Raw genomic sequence first — 17137 nt, 5'->3', positions numbered from 1 at the left:
ATACATTGGTTTAATATATATAAACACAGTAAGTGGAGAAAGAGTGCGCGCTGCTCTCAGTGGAGGATGCAAACATGACAGCGCCGCCCTCCTCCCCGCGTCTCTGTGGTCACGTGGTCCACGCGCTACTTGATGGAAAAATACTGGGTTTGGTGTGTAGTGCTGGAGACAGTGCACAAACACACACGGTCACAGCGAGTCATTCAGGGAGGCTTTTCTCGAAGGGCGTTTGTCCTTTTTCGCCCAGCAACACTGCGTCCGCTACGACCCACATGCCGTACACGCGTGTGGCCTTATGTGGAGTTTGTTTGATGTGGGTTGCATTTATGGAAACGTCCACTTCTGTGAAACTGTTTCTTTAATGCAGGCACATTAACACAGGCAGCAGAGACAAAGGTCGAATGCAGTCGTAATGCAGCGGCCCGACTGTACAAGACCCTAAAGTACCGGGAGAGTTCGGTGTCCTGTTTAGTTGGATGGATTACAGTCTTTAGCCCCTGATCTAAAACAGACTGGTCTCTGGGTCTGGTTGAGGTGATATCACGGTTTAAATAAAATAATAATTTTAAACTAACTGTATATTTAAAAGTCCTGATGTTCTGTGTCTGTGTTTCCCTTTATACTTTTGTACTAAGACTGAAGCAGTTTACAATAAAAACTTTTTCAACAGGTTATTGTGTTCTTGTACCCAGGGGACTCACCATGTCACCATGCTTTCAGTGGTTTCTTTAAGGTGATATCTATCACTATTTTCACATACATTATTTTTTTGCAGTTGAACATTGACCTTAACTGTAAAAGTTTAACTTAACAATTAAAAACACATGTCTATGGGCCCTAACCCCAACCATATATGGTGTGAAAAGATGACCCTTATATGGTCAACTGATGTTTGTTTAGATCTGAGTCGAGCTTATACGTCAAGTCTAACTGAATCAATACAAAGAAGAAGCTAAAGTTAAATATTCATCCCAAATGTGAATCACCGTGTGGCACAGCACCGTCTTCAGAGCTCAGACAGTTGGCCTTCATCTGACTCAGTAACAAACTTCAGATCAAGGTGTGCAGCCCCCACACTCACAACATACAAGCCGTACGATTGGTTAACAAAACAGGTTAGCCTGCTTTTCAGGAATTCTGCAGAATCCATGTATGATTAATGTGTGTGGTCTTTGGATGTTGTCCAAGAAGACGGCCGTAGCTCATACCACTACCATGGCTTTTTGTTTTTCAAAATGATTCCTTGTTCTTTTATTCCTTGGGGAAAACATTTCTTTAAAACAAGATACTACCAACTCACACGCCAGTGCGTTATGGAGTCACCTGCTGGCTAGCAAGAAGCACTACATCTTTCGTGGTTACAATAACTTCTGAATGCCCCTTTAACATTCAGCACTGGAAGCACAAAAAAAAATGGAGTCCACAGAGAAGTGACTTGATTTAGGATGTGATTCTGTGTCCACAAACTTCAGCTGGCCCCAACCTCTCTCTCTCTCTCTCTGTGTGTGTGTATGTGTGTGTGTGTGTGTGTGTGCAGGAATCCTCTCTCACACATGTGTGAAGTTGAAGTAGAGTGAAGCCTGCAGACTGGTGGACCAGGCTCAGACTGGTTAAATCCCGTTCTGTCTGGTCTGGACACACGCAGCCATTTACATATATTATGATTGCATCACACTTTAGGGAGGAGGAGGAGGAGGAGGAGGAGGAGGAAGAGGAGGAGGTGAAGAGGTCAGACCTCTGTGTGACAGTCAACTCAATTTAAAAACAAACAAACAAACAAAACAAAAAAGAAAGAAATGTATTTGGCTGCTTCAACAGTGAAACCAGAATCTTCCAGATCAGTGACCAGTCAGTCCACGGCATCAAACAACAAACCACAAACAGAGTCAGGATAAATGAACGTTATTTGATACTTAGACACGACAGATTTGTAGGTTCATCTGTCAGATATCTTTGTAGGACGTGCTTTTCTCAGCCTGTTTATGGTTGACTGTTTATTATCCACCTGGCTGTTAAGGTGTGTGTTAAACAACTGTCCTTATCTTTCCTGGTGCAGAGATAATACGACGGCCACGGCGACTTCTAGGAAGTTCAGTTTCTTTAAGGTCCTCACCAGCCTCTGTAAGTGTTAGAACGTCAAACCTGTTTTGTTTTGTGCTTGTTTCCCACATCTCTGAACCACGTGTGGGAAAGTGTTTGTTTGGAGGTTCTGTGTTACAGGATCATTCCACAAACTGGACCCAAAATAAAACAACACGTTTTTAACTGTTGAGTAGAGGAAACTTCAAATACCTCCAGAGGTGTCTGGACCCAAAATAAAACAACACGTTTTAACTGTTGAGTAGAGGAAACTTCTGAAAAGTCATTAACGTCATTATGTGTTGTTGTTCTGATCAACCTGCAGGTGGAGCCCAGGTGTCAGGTGAGCAAAGAGAATGAAGTTAAGATTCTGCCGCAGGTCAGACTCAGTTATTTTTTATTGTTAAATCTGTGTCTTGAAGATGATACAAAGTGAAAGTGATGGTGAATTTCTTGGAACTTCATCAAAATCATGACTAGGCAGAAACCACGTCCAAATGTTTGAACATTTCAGGCTGTCGTCTCCAAAACTGAGCTCACACTTCATTTCTGTTTTTCCTTTTTAAATCTACTGTTTTCAATGCTTTGTTACATTTACACCATTCGATGTAACACTCTGTATATGTATATATTTATATATTTTTGCAGCACTATTTTTTCTAACTATGTTCCTGAAAGCATATAATCTTGCTGGAATAAAAGAAAATCCAAAGCTTCTCCTATAATTTCTGTGAGTGGCTCAGTGTGTCGGAGGAAGAGGCTGAAGAAGAGTAGACGTTTGTCCACCGTAGAAAGTGATTTAGATTTTTGTTGCTCTTTTCATCAGTCTTTGTCCTCACAAACCTCCTTTTTTGTTACGTTGTCCGGATCTGTGCGTATCGGACTTTAGGTCTGCAGGGGGAGACAAAGAGAAAATGGTTTATTATTGAATGAAAATGTCGGTCTTAACTGAGACCCTCACGTTAGTTTGATATAAGAGACTTACATTACTTCAGTTTTTAATGTAAGATCCTACATGTGAACTGTGTATCAAACTGAGGATCCGTCTCTGAAGTTTTCCCTTTAGGACTGTCCCATTTTTTGAGCCACAGAAAAATGAATGTTTCGCAATTTTCTGCATAAATGAAATAACTCCTGCTGTATGTCAGAAATGAAAGGTTGATAAAGACGTTCACAGAGTTTCAGTGTGTAGCAGAGAGTACCTGGGGGTCTTGTCAGGCGCTCTGGCTGGTGTAGAACTCTTGAACTGTGCCTCCAGTCTGGAGTAGATTCCTCCTGCAGGCTGTTACAACACACACAAACACAGGGGCAGCTGTGGACACCAGCTGTGGACACCACTGTTCACCACTGTTGACGTCTTTACAGAACACTGGACTGGGACCTTACATTTCCAACGTCAAACCAACTTCAACTTACAGCTGGACTGAAGCCCCGGTTTTATCTCGACTCTGGAGCTCAGTCCAGCATCGGGGTTTTTGGACCATCTAAAACAGTGAGAACACTCATTTCCACAGACCTCTTTGGTGTCTTTAAATCTGTTCTGTTCCTGGTCCCCGAACCTCATCTTTGTTAAGTGGCCAATGATCTCCACCATACGGCGCTGGTCTGTTTATTGAAGACAATGAGACACGGTGAACAGTATGAACCATGTGATGTTTGTGGACAACAGTACAGTACAGTACAGTACAGTACAGTACAGTACAGTATGTAACTCACTGTCACTGTTACTGTAACACACACACACAGTAACAGACCTCAGTGATGACACTGTCTTTGTCCAGACACCTTTCTTTATATTTATATTAACATCGACCCTGGTGAGTTGATGACTAATTATCATTTGTAATCGTTCATTTATATGAAACAGCTGATGTGAAAGTTCTACACCTAAAACTCTGTGGACTGTCCCTTTAATCTGCAGATTTACCTTCTTCTCTCTGAGCGTCCTGGTTGTAGCGCATGGAACGAGAACTGTCCCACTTACTCTTCTGGACGCTCACTCTGTAACACACACACACACACACACACACACACACAGGGTGGGTGTAACGGCACCAGACAGAGGTCAGAGGTGACGGTGTCTGTGATTCTGCAGATGAACTCACGTGAAGGGAGTGTTGTCTCTGCTCTGAGTCTGACACAAACACAGAACACAGCAGCTGTTACTGTCACTGGAACATCAACTGTCAACTGTCAATCATTCTGCCACGAAGGCCCAGGAGTTTCTAAACCTCCGTTTTGAAACACCAAATGTTAGCCAACGTAGGACACACTGGTGTGTTCCTGGAAGGTTCCAGGTCCAGTTTGAAGTGAGTTTCAGCTGGAGTTTGGTGACGACTTACTTTCTCTGGTTTGTCTTTACGCTGGACGTTTGGAGAGGACAGCTGTTTTTTCAGAGGCCTGTTTGTCTTCTTGGCCTTTTTGGCAGCTGAAGAGAAAATAAACAACACATTAAGAACTGTTTGGAAATATACAGAAAAGAGTGGCTCAAGCACCACCTAGTGGACAAAAACAGCAGCTGATTTACAGCAAACACGAGGTCAAACAGAACATTCGCTTTGTCTCATGCACTGATTTAATATTATTAACAATGACACTAGGTGGCGCAGTTCACATCTATTTGTATCTTCAGGGAATTATTTTATTTTGTTAAAAATAGTCATTCTATTTTTTACCGCTTTCAAAAAAGGTATAATTGACACTGTTACGCCACCTGCTGCTGGTATTGAGAACCAACACCGAATAAATACAACTGCAGAAAACACAGGTGTTTGAGTAACTACGAGTCAAATGACGTGTGAAAACCACGTGACTACACCTTGTTTCTTGAACAGCTCCTCTTCATCTCCCACCTCGTCTTCTGTGACCTCTGACCCTGTGGTGTACTCCTCATCCTCAGACAGAAGAGTCTGCTGCCTCTGACACACACACACACACACACACACACACTGACATCAGCCTGATTACATGGAAGTCTAATGGTTCAGACCTGGTGAGAAGGTCAGTCCAGTCCAGAGAAACTGATGTTTAACTCCAACTGATGAGGAAGACGATCTACTGATAATAAAGCTGTGGCTCTGGTTCCACCGTGGTCCGCTCTCTAACTTCTGTTGAACATCCTGGTTCTTCTCATCACCTGCTGACATCACTTCTTAACTTCTTTACTCTGGATAATTACTGACTGTTTGTACGAAGCGAGGACTTGTTGGATTTTTTTTGCGGTCTTTGGACTAACGTCTTATTCTGATGTGCCCATTCTTACAGATTAAATTAAATGAAATAATTCTGCTCACATGGGGCCCAGATTATCAGACATCCATGAAAATAATTTAAAAAGATCTGATTTGAAGATGACGTCTGAGTGGCGTTAGAGTCTCACCAGCTGCAGACTCCAGTTCTTCAGCAGAGAGAACTGTTGGAGACACAGAGCAGCAGCGGTCAGTCACGGAGGACGGACAAAGAGGACGGACAAAGAGGACGGTGGGGACAGACGTACTGAGCCGTTGTCTCCTCTCAGAGGACCGAGCAGCGTCGGCTCCCAGACTGGATCACAGTCCTGGATCTTCTCTGAGCTGGACGAAGGACTGTCCTGGTCGCTGGACGCGTTGTTGGACACACAGACGTCGTCCCGGTGCAGCAGCAGGTCGTTGAGGACTCTGATCTGAGCCGCGGTGGCCTCGTCACAGTTCTCTTCATCAGGAACACTCACGATGTGGTCTCGCATTTTACAGCCCTGGACACACACACACAGACTTCTGTTCTGTGGTTGGTCACATCGTGGTCATGTGATTCTGCTCAACAACAACAACAACAACCTCTGGTCAACAGTAAACCTTACTTTAAATTATCTTTTGCACGAACTCCAGCAGAGTTGTTTTACTGATGGTTATGAAGCTTTACTCTGTGTGTGTGTGTGTGTGTGTGTGTGTGTGTTTACCTTGGGGACAGCAGTGGGGTCAAAGCGCAGTACTCTCTGGTGACAGCAGGGGTAGAGTCCTGCTCCATGGAGACCTTTCTCTGCAGCCGGGCCTGAATACAGGACACTGTCTGGGTGGTACTGACACTGGGTCAGCTCTGCACACAAGAACATCTGCACACACACACACACACACACACACACACACACACACACACACACACACACACACTGTTAAGATATTGTAAATCCATTTATTCATATCTAAGTCCATTGTATTAAGTTTCCATATCAGTTTGTAGTTTGTTTTTCAGTGCTGTTCTAAAAGGAGTTGTGTTGAAGAGGCTGTTGGTGCTGATGGTTCAACAGGATGGAGACAGAGACGGGTCACACACACGGGTGTTAGGAAACTGGGCTTTGAACTAACAGCATTTTTACAGTCCTGTCTAACAGAGAACGTTTCCTGACACTCTCACACACACACTCACACACACACTCACTCACTCACTCACTCACTCACTCACTCACTCACTTGTTGGCAGCGGGAGCAGGTGAGGGAGTTGATGGTTCCCCAGATTCTCCAGTAAACCAGAACCCAGGACTGGAGCTCCTCGTAGAGTCCACTGATGTATTCATGCACGTCCCAGTTCTTCTGTCTGGACACACACACACACACACAGACACAGACTGAGGTCAGGTCAGAACCTGCTGGGCCTGGCGCTGCCCTCGGTCCATGAACAGAACCTGCTGTGGCTGAAGACGATCTGTCCACGAGCATCGATGTCCATTTGGCCTGGGACACAGGGGACGTTCCTCTCCGTGTCTCTGGTCAGCAGCTTCAGACACTGACCACACCTGGATTTTAAACACACACACACACACACAGGAGTGACACACACAGAGACAGTGAGAGTCCCGTGGTCTCCGTCCTCACCTGTAGAGAGTTGAAGCGTTTCCTGGAGAGTCTCTGTTCTGATGGACGGCGTCAAACAGACGCTCGATTTTCTTCTGGAACAATTTGCTTTGAAGTCACAAGAAGAAAATTAAATGTCTCTGTTCTCTGTGGTCAGAGACACAGAATCATTTACCTTTTTTTTTTTTTTTTTTTAAGGGTTTGATTGGTTTCAACAAATCATTTCTGTTTTGATGTAAATCCAGATTTTTTTTTTTTTTTTTTTACCTCTTGAACTTGTCCTTTTTGTCCCTGATGTCATCAGCCTCATTGTGGGTAAACAGCTCAGCGATGCGAGTTGCCAGGTTGCTGTTGATGCAGTTCATGTTGCAGGGCGTGGCCACGATGGCGCTCATGTGTCTGTGGCAGTAGTGGATACATTCTTCCACCTGAGTGACATTAAACATTTCACTGTTAGTTTCCTTCAAGTTCAGGTGTGAAGAAAACTCCTTATTTAACCAGTCAACGTCTCTTCTGTGTTTACAACCAGGCAGTGACACTGACTCTGGTTTTCCCTTGTTTAACAAAAAAAAAACAAAAGCTTCAACCTATTAATATTTAATTTATAAACATGACGAAGCATAAATACAATGCTTCGTCAACGCTTTGTATAAATTACACAGTATTGAATGAAAATGAATCAGAATAATAAAAAAGTGTCATTTAAAAATTATACTTGTGAACATAAGATTTTACATGTACTTAAAGTTTTAAACGTTTTTAAATAGTTGGCATAATGAGGATTTTTTACATTTTTACCAAAAAAATAAATAATTTGTACATGACAAACAATAACTGCCGTTGATATTTTTGATGATGATTACTGAGGAATTCATCTAAAAGAACACCAGAGGGCGCTGTGATAAGACACCACTGAGCATCACGACACTTACTAACGTATCCATCTTCAAGAACTCGGAGGAGATCAGGATTGAGATCACATTGCTGGGCTCTGAAATGGACAAACACCACATGACCACCCGGACACGCCAACAACATACAAAACACAGGCACAGCGCCACCCACAGTATATTTGATGTACCAGAAACCCAGACCACTGATTAACACAAACTGTTCAGAGACTAAACCATTGGCTTAACTTAAACTGGACGCAGTCTTCGAGTTTGAAACGGAAGTACAGATAAGAACCACTAGAGGGCCACTCTGCTGGTAATTGTTATCGTTGATAAAGGTTTTTAATGGTCAGGTTTAGAACAAAACAGGCGATAAATCATGGCCCTGCAGAACTACAGAAAATGTGTCAGTCATTATTGAAGCTCAGTGATTGTGTCTTTGCTCTGGACTCAGTTCTGATCGGACCAGAACCTGATGAGGTAACAAATAAAAAGACAAAAACTTCCCAGTTGCAGACAAAAGACTGCGTCCACTTTTTCTACACAGTTTATGGTTTTACTCCAGAGATTTTACCGAGACGGGGTTTGTCCTTGTTTCCCTCTCCTGCTGAGTTCCTCCTGACGTAGTTCATGAGCCAGTCGAAGATCTGGACGTCGCAGTGGACAGAGATGTCCACCTCCTCCCATCTCTGAGGATCCACAGAGAGGTACTCAGCAAAGTAGCGCATCTCCTTCACCAGAAGATCTCGGGGACACGTGAAGTCCTGCTTCAGGTTCTTGGTCTCATCACACACGTGGATGACCATGTTCAGACTGTGAGGGTGAGAACCTGACGTCAGACACAGCTGCTCTATCACCATCACCGTTAGGACTTCACAGACTCACTCTCGTGGACACTGAGGTCGCTCGTCGTCCTCCACAGAAACTCTTTTCTCCTTCTTCTCCACAGAACTGACTCTTCTTGACAGCTTGGATTTAGAGCCTGGACATTAAACCACAGAGAAGAGCGTTGACTTCAAAACCACAGTAACAGTTGGTACAAAATACTGCAGTAACAGCAGGACATGAGACCGTGAACTTCTTGACTTTGATCTGTCTTCTCCCGACGACGGCTCTGACCAACTCACCTGTGACGTGGCTTGTGCACTGAGTGCTTCCTGTGTCCACCATCTCACCTGTGTCAAACGCTGTGGAGAGGCCACCTGAAGGTGGCAGACTTCCCTCGGTCAGGGCATTACACTGGTTGTCTACCTGAGGAAAACCTCCCGTGTTCTTCAGCTCCTCAAATCGATGAGCGCACTGTAGAATCAAGTTTTGTCTGTTTGATAACAACGTTCTGACCTAAAAATTGCATTGTAAATTCCTACCTTGACCCTGTTTAAGCTGCTGGTGTCGTTAAGAGGCTAAAGTCTGTATGTTCTGGTATTCAACTAGTTACCTCCTTGGCACTGAATCCTGGAACTAGCTTGGAGACGTTGTCCCAGTTTATGGGCTGAGGAACTCCCCACAGAGAACCCAGCACCATGTCCAACACCAGGACGTTGTTGTCGTAGGGGAAGTTGTTGTTGTCAAAAGAGAAACGGCTCATTTCTGCAAAAAGAATAAAATTAAATAAAACCAAAATTGTTATACAGACAAATTCATTTTTTGGAATGTTTATTTCTTTGCATGACAAAGAAGTTAACATTCCAAAAAAATTACATTCAGAATAGCAAAATAAAAATAAAAAAAGCAACATCATGTGAATGATTTTATTTTTATTTAAATGAGAAAAATATCGTAAAGTAATTGTTTTGACTTCAATTAACTTAATGTGTTAGAACTGGTCTGTTTATGTAAACTTAAATTGAAATATAACACAAAAGAAAACGTTAAAAATGTACATATTTATTTGTTTTAACACGCACATTATCACGACATCGGTTTCTCTCATTAAATAAAATAAAATAAAACTGACGGTTGAATTACACACACATTTGAATGAACTGATTTAACATTTTCATCAATTTCCCACAGCAAGAAAAACTACAGAACGTGTAGTTGACGTACTTGTCTGGTGTTCGAAGCCCCGCGGCTCCTCGTCCTTTGGTGGTGAAAAAATATTTTAATTATCTGTTTAAGTCATTGTGAAGTAGCAGGAGAGAATGATGCTGATGCTAACTGAAGCTAAGTGCTGCTCTTTGCTAAAGCTGACTTGGTGGGACAGGCTGTGCTGCCTTCAAGGACCACTCGTAAAAGTCGGAGACGAACGCCACATCATGCGTCACATAAACCTCGAATGACGTCAGCGCAGAGTGCAGAGAGCAGAGTGTAAGTGAGATTTGATTGATTGTTGTGTTGCTACACGTTGATGTCGATCTATAATAACATACACTGTGTGGATGTTTGGTAAAACACAGCTCGTGTTAGTGAACACTCCAACCCACTGACTGCAGGTCCCATTATGTTTGGATTCCGTAATTTCTGATTGTTCCTGAAGGCATCATTAGCATCACTCAGCTAGTTCAGAGTGCGTACAGTCACTTACAGTGACGCCTTCGTGTATATTTCACCGATTAGAACACACACACACACATATATATGGTTTAATATTCTCCTAATTTAAGGAGGAAAGATATTTAAAAGTAAAATAAAATGTAAACGCGTTCAAACCCAACAAGCTTCATTCACAGCAGTGACTTTACCCGGTGTCGCACTGCAGCAGGTTTGCGTTCAGTTGCTAAGAAACAGTGCTGTCGCAAATCGTGGATTTCTGCCATAAACCATGTTAGAAAAAAACCGCACACAGGTGGAAGATTAAAACCAAATCTAAGTCCTGTCGGCAGTTAATGGAATGTTAAACAGTTGACGATATTTCTTGCATTCTGATTTACAAAAATATTTATTGTCGCAAAAGCCATTAAATATTACATGTGCAAAATGACCCATCTTTGCCTCTGAACGTTTGGTCTCACTTTCATCACAGAGCTGACGTGAAGATGATCAGACAGAAAACTGCTGTTCTCACACTGTCACTGTCACCAACAGTTAATTATTCAGGTTACTGAAACTACGTTTTTGAACAACAAATAAACAGAATTTAATTTGACAGAATAGAAACAATAACAGGAGCAAAAGGAACAAAACAGAGCTGAATGAGACCAGCTCTGGACCAATCACACGAGGCCTGTGGTTTTAAACTGTTAGAAACACGTGGTGGATAAAATCCTCTACAGGTCCAGGTTGTTTCTCCCAAACCTTTATGGTCGGCCGACTGTTAATCAATCATTTTGCGTTCATTCAACATTTCACCCCCTCCCCCCCCACACTTATGGTCGGCCGACTGTTAATCAATCACAACACACAGGGACAGACCTCACAGGTCCATCTTCTCATGTATGTTTACTGCAGTACTGGCAGACGTGTTGGAGGCGGACGTTCCCAGACAGAAAGTGTTTGGTGTTTCTCTGTACACTGACTCCAGGAGGTTGTTTGTAGAAGTCGGATTCACTGGCTGTGATTCAGCAGCAGGTGTTGGCGTCGGAGGAGCCCGCGCGTTGTTCTCCAGCTCCGTGTGTTTGCGTCCTCTCCTCTTACCAAGAACCTTGACGTAGTTGGCAGGGACCAGTCCTGTGGTCTGACCATCAAGGCTGGCCAGCAGCCAGCCGCGAACCCTGGGCTGCAGCTCTACAAACCACAGAACGGAACGGACTTCAGGAACGTAGAAGAGAAGACCTCAGCTGTGCACATGGGCAGACAGAGCTTCCTGTCTGTCTACGTTATCAAGGACAATACTAACAATGGACTTCTACCTCCATTACCTCATATATTATCTCTTACCAGCTCATTAACACAAATGATCGAAATGAGGAAATATTACAGTAGAAGATGTGTTGATGAAGTAGCCTGACCTTTAGGAGCCACGTTGATCAAGTCTCCTGCCCTCAGAGAAACCTCTTCCTCAGACGAAGCCTGGAAGTCATACTCAGCTCTGGCCACGACGTGGTCGTCCTCGCCACTGGCCCAGTTTGTGGCTACAAACAGAAGAAACACAAACACTGGATTTCTTTTCGTCCTCAAACCTTTAAATCATCACACTGTGTTTAAATCCTACCGTTTTCCTCTGTAGGAATAGTAGAGCAGAGCAGTTTCCAGATCAGGTAGGGTCCACCCAGGACAACAGCAAAAAACAGAATAATGGGCCAAGATTTGCCCGTCGGACCTCCTTCTCCTGCTCCTGCTCCTGACCCTGTAGAAGCAGCCGTGGCGAGGGCGTCGGTGGCGCTGTCGGCCCACAAGTCCTCGACCTCAGCATCCGCCCTCCGACCAAGCAGCCTCTGTAATCGTCTGTACAGGTAACGTAACGTGCGCACCAGAGCGAAGGCTGACAGCACACGGGTCAGGTGGGCTCGTAGCCGGGTCAGGTGGTTGGCCACGTCCAGGATGGCTCTGAAACTGTTGTATACGGCAGAGTAGGTGGCGTCCAGCATCATGCTGACCGAGCCGAAGGCATGGACGATGCTTTCGATGGACTGGAAGGCACCGCGGCTGCTTTCCTCAGCCTGCTGCACAAACCTGCTGGGGGCCACGTCCTCTTGGTGGGAGAGGCGACCGTAGCCTCCCAGCCCGTAGCCCCCGCCATAGCTGTAGGGGCTGTAGCCACCGAACACAGAGCTGCCGTACGGGCTGTACGAGGACGTGAAAGAACTGTAGGCTGGACGGTATGACTGCTGGACGGGACGTGGAGGCACAGGGGGCGCCATTCGAGTCAGCACAGGAGGTCCAACTGAAGTGGAGAAACCTGAAACTTGGCCCAGGTCTGCGGATCTGTTTGACGAAAGTGTCACCGATTTCACACTTTGATCGATTCATCATGTAAACAATCCACGTAAAACCCGATGAATAAAGTGCACGAACAGCATTCTGACAGAAATCATCTTTGACAGTAAAAACTCATGAAAAACAAACAGTAAACAAACATGACACCTGAACAGGCCTTGTTGTTGCCTTATGTTAGCTTCCTTACATGATATTTATATTATATAACTGTTAAACCATGAACAGGTGGTCAAATGTTACGGTGCCTAATAATCAAAGGTTATAATGTCATCTCACACTGTCACGTTTGGACTTATGCAACAGTTCCAGCTTAAACTAAGAAAACATTTAGCTTAGGCCCATTAGCTTCTGGCTATTAGCAGCTACAGAGCAGCGTTTACCTGTAGTTGATGGGCGCGACCCCAGTTCCTGGAATCCTCCGCTCCCACGGCTTCACGGGGGGCTGCGAATCCATCTGCAATATTTGAAAATAAGGTCCACAAATCGGCGACACGTCTTAAAACGTTGAACCTGTTTCTGCTGCTGTCTTAATCTTTGAATTAATTCCAGGTTGACCAGCGCTGCAGAGGCTCAGTATCGCCACCGATTGGTGAGGAGTGTGATAGAGAAAACCTAATTCTTCCTCCTCCTTCAGGAAGCTCTCTTCAGTCTCCACAGCAGGACGCCTGACTGATGACGTCAGACAATGACCAGCTTCAAATCTTCTTTATGACCTCCATCTGTGGAGGTCTTCTTCTGTGGAGGTCTTCTTCTGTGGAGGTCTTGGTCTCAAACGAACACAGATAGCTCTGAAAAAATGATTGTGTGCCTTCATCTTTTTTTTTTCATTTCAACAGAAGGAGAAATAAGGAAGAAATGTTTTTTTTTAAGTACAGTTTCAGATTTGCTTCAAGATTTTGCTTTTTTTTCGTAGACATTCACCACATTAGAAAAGTCCACGGACGTTATCACGTGGTCACACGTGTCCTTCCCACTCACGTCAGTGACGTTATTTGGATTTTGCGTTGGAAGTAAAGCCACCCTCACACACACACACACACACTAGGGTAGAGCTCCCTCTGCTGAAACCACAGACAACACCTCAGCTCCAGACACACACACACACCGGTCGCCCACTCCTCAACTCAACCACAGACACAGAGGACTGACGCAACAGACAGGAGGGAAATCCATCCACACCTTAGGTTCACACGTCACCTTATCTCTACCTTCAAATGAAATAAAATCTCTTACAATCTTTTTTTAATTAAAAACTTAGTTTTATTTGATAAACAATAACACGTTCATACCTGCAACTCAAACTAATTCAAACCAATCGGGCTTTTTAGGTTTATTATAAAAGTATTAATTACGTCTGTAATTAAAAATAAAACCAACCAAAAGTGTCAAACCAATGATAGAAAGTAATAAAGTTTAGACTAAAACTGTCAGTAGATGTTACTAAAATTCAATTTATTTCCTCATTCGAATCTAATTTTAAATCAACTTTTTGAAAAGTCAACCGTTAATGATGAGATAAAGACAATGTTTTAGGCTGAAGGTTTTATTGACTCGACTGTAACATAATAACAGCCGAGCTTTACTATAAAATCCCTGAATCCTAAACTTCCCATTTAAGCCAGAGTCGTCACTTCTCCTTCTGTCCCTGAAGGCAACACAACAGTAACGTTAGGGCATTTCTTCACTCACCCTGAAATTCCACTCTTTATAAACCGCTGCTCTGGTGTATTTCTGTATTTTTGACGGGCAGCACGTTGGACTGGCCTCAGCGTGTCTCACCAGTCCCACTTCCTCTTTGTTTTATTTTTATTAATGTAGTCAAAGGACGGTAACTGAGAAATCCACCTAACCGAGAGGCGGGAAGGACGAGGGTTTAACGCAAAAGTGGAAACATGGAGAAAAAAATTGGCGGAACGTACAGAGCACACACACACACACACACACACACACACACAGGCAATACTTTCCTTAAATCGAAAGCGTTAAAGATGACCATTTTGTCAGACCATCCCTAAACCAAATGACGGAAGTTCTGTATGATGATAAAAATGATATCATTATTAATAATCAAAACAACAACAATAATATTATTATTACATAACAACAGTTATTAACTTTAAAATTAAATAAAAATATATAACGCCATAAAAAATTATAAATTAAAAGAGTAAACTTAAGTCATTGTAACCGATGATGACGTCACATAGATCCCCCCCATTTAGCTTTTTGTAACTGCAGCCCAGCTGGTCCTAGACCAGTTCCAGGGGGCGCTCACAGCACGGTACAGAACTTTGAGTTTGGAAAAACGATCTGTTTAATGTTAACCCTGCACAGACAACCAACAACCAGCAGAGGGGGTTGCCATTCGTTTCATCACAACAAAAAGTTGATTCGATTATTTGAAAACAACTCAGTTTGTGCTTCTTATCAGGCGGTTCCTCCGTGAAGGCAGTGTTTTTACAGGTAGCTGCTCCAGACACGTCATTACCAGCGAAGGCAGGATGTTCTCCGCCGCTGACACCGGTTTCCTCTTTTACCTGGAGACTGAGGTGAACTGAACGTGTGCGGCTTCCTTCCTGTGACGTCACATGGAGCTTCAGCGAGATATCCTCGGTTACTCTCAACAATCTGCCACCAATTCACCAGCAAACCGCACGTGTTTCTGTAAATTCACTGTTTGTTAGTCTCTTTTTTATAACAAAAGGAAAGTTAAAAGAAGAGACAAATCCTCATCATTTCTGGGTCATTAAAAAAAACAACAACTCCTGAATCAGCATCATGTTTTTATATCATTCTTGTTGTTCCATAAAAACTCTGTGATTATTATATGGTCAACTGTGTTGAGTATTTTAGGTTTTTAACATGATGTGTTTACTGTGGTACAAAATCTACTTTATAACATGAAGGTAATACAAGTTCAAGTTATTATTATTATTATTATTATTATCTCACTGTAAGAACGCTTTTCACTTCAGGAAATTAAATATTTTGATATACAGGGACACACGAGCGGCCGCTCCTTCAGTGGCCAGTTATCATCACTACATTTAATTTGTATGAACATGGACATAATGTACTGGTTGCAGCAACAGTGGATTCACAGCGTCTGTGCAGCGATGGTCAAATAAAACATCTGTGATGCTGCTGTAGAATGTCAAAGATGTTTAAACTATTTTTTATTACACGGCTACATGCTAACATGTTTCCTCCTAACACTTTAATGAAGTGTTGAATGAAGGTGTGTGATGAAACGTGACATTAATCTGCGGTGATTATGTCACGTGTCACACCCTCAGAGGGACGAGGTCGTTGTTAAAGAGTCAGGACATTTTTAATACCTGACAGATGTTAGTGTTTGACAGGAAGTCCCCACAGTCAAGCGTGTGTGTGTGTGTGTGTTTCTTTAGACATTTCCTAACCGCATCCTGGAAAACAGGCGAGTTGGACCTGTTCAGCCACCTATTTCCAGTAACGTTCCTCCCTCTGCTGCTCTGACTCCTCCCTCTTTCTCTCAGCCGTTCTACCTCCTGTGAATCTCAAAAACTTCAACGATAACCTGAAAAAAAACCTTAAAATCAGACTTGGAAATAAATAAAGTCCAACTTCTCCTGGGCCGTCGTCTTGTTTACTCATAACTAACAGACAATATTCAAGCTGCTCAAATGAAGGTGAGGAATCCACAGGGTGGAGACGAGACTTATCAATGAATTCAGAGCAAAAACATTTTTTTTAAAAAGCCGACCTGAGCCACATTAGCTCATTGTGTTTGTCCCTTCATCAGTACTAGTCCAAGGAACAAGTTTCACCACCAGGTGTCCTTCCTGACTCAACCCAACCTGGGATTTGGGATCAGGTGGTTGGGACCCTTCGGTGGCCGGAGGAAGAACTGCACCACTCCAGGCAAAAGATCATGTTTGACCAAAATGTTGACCAGAAGTGTTTAAAATTCAGCCCAAGCTGCGACCAACGGCATTAAAATGAAAACATATTAGAATTAGTTTATATGTATTTGTTTTGATATTTGTTTATTTTGTAAATTCTTTCCTTTGAAATTTTCAAAATGAACTTTCCAATTCCAACAAAGGTCAAACCCTGCACATCATAGATCAAAGTTCACCAAAAGTATCATGGTACTTCATGTAGTTACTTCAACAAGAGCTCAAAATACATCGAGACAAAAATAGCAAAGGGGAAATTTACAAATATTTTTAATATGTTGTTGTTGTTGTTGTTGTTGTTGAACTGATCCGTACACAGAAGGTTTCTAATAATACTATGAAGACACTCACAACAGGATTAAAACAGTGAAAATGCATTCACCGTGTGAGATGTTGAGGTGACAGGTTGTTTCTTGTTACGTCTCTGTCAGTTACACACATAAATAACTGTTGTCAGTGAACATGCAGCTCCGTCTCTGTCTCTGCTCCGTGTCCGTGGGTTTTTCCCTGCTGAGTTGAGTCTTGTCTGTGCACAGAGGAGCGACGACACCTGTAATTAAAAAGTGCTTAAGGAAGTGTG

The 17137-nt window shown here is 43.1% G+C and overlaps 2 protein-coding genes across 3 annotated transcripts; both read right to left on the bottom strand.

The window, feature by feature from the left end:
• Positions 1-2414: 2414 nt before the first annotated feature.
• sanbr (SANT and BTB domain regulator of CSR) lies at positions 2415-10366 on the bottom strand. Of its 2 annotated transcripts, none has more exons than XM_025060648.1 (20): positions 9851-10366; positions 9240-9391; positions 8929-9100; positions 8687-8783; positions 8376-8614; positions 7841-7899; positions 7176-7336; positions 6930-7016; positions 6740-6850; positions 6528-6651; positions 6017-6169; positions 5576-5812; positions 5459-5491; positions 4898-4997; positions 4422-4507; positions 4185-4213; positions 4007-4080; positions 3596-3684; positions 3282-3361; positions 2415-2970 (listed from the first exon to the last, which is right to left on the bottom strand). In XM_025060648.1, the coding sequence occupies exons 2-20, from the start codon at positions 9387-9389 to the stop codon at positions 2934-2936; spliced, it is 2118 nt and encodes a 705-aa protein (XP_024916416.1). In that variant the 5' UTR covers positions 9390-9391; positions 9851-10366; the 3' UTR covers positions 2415-2933. The 2 variants fall into 2 exon arrangements, with proteins under 2 accessions (XP_024916416.1, XP_024916417.1); XM_025060649.1 differs by having other exon boundaries at positions 8977-9100; positions 9851-10364.
• Positions 10367-10663: 297 nt separating this feature from the next.
• Positions 10664-13247, bottom strand: pex13 (peroxisomal biogenesis factor 13). The gene is made up of 5 exons (XM_008321420.3): positions 13000-13247; positions 11895-12607; positions 11692-11814; positions 11139-11467; positions 10664-11108 (listed from the first exon to the last, which is right to left on the bottom strand). Exons 1-4 carry the CDS (start codon positions 13071-13073, stop codon positions 11157-11159), a joined length of 1221 nt encoding a protein of 406 aa, XP_008319642.1. The 5' UTR covers positions 13074-13247; the 3' UTR covers positions 10664-11108; positions 11139-11156.
• Between the last annotated feature and the right edge of the window lie 3890 nt (positions 13248-17137).

Source organism: Cynoglossus semilaevis, chromosome 12 (genome assembly GCF_000523025.1).
Source record: "Cynoglossus semilaevis isolate Cse_v1.0 chromosome 12, Cse_v1.0, whole genome shotgun sequence".
Classification (NCBI taxonomy): domain Eukaryota; kingdom Metazoa; phylum Chordata; class Actinopteri; order Pleuronectiformes; family Cynoglossidae; genus Cynoglossus; species Cynoglossus semilaevis.
The sequence above is the reverse complement of the archived record's forward strand: the minus strand, read 5'-3'. Positions and strand labels throughout refer to the sequence as shown.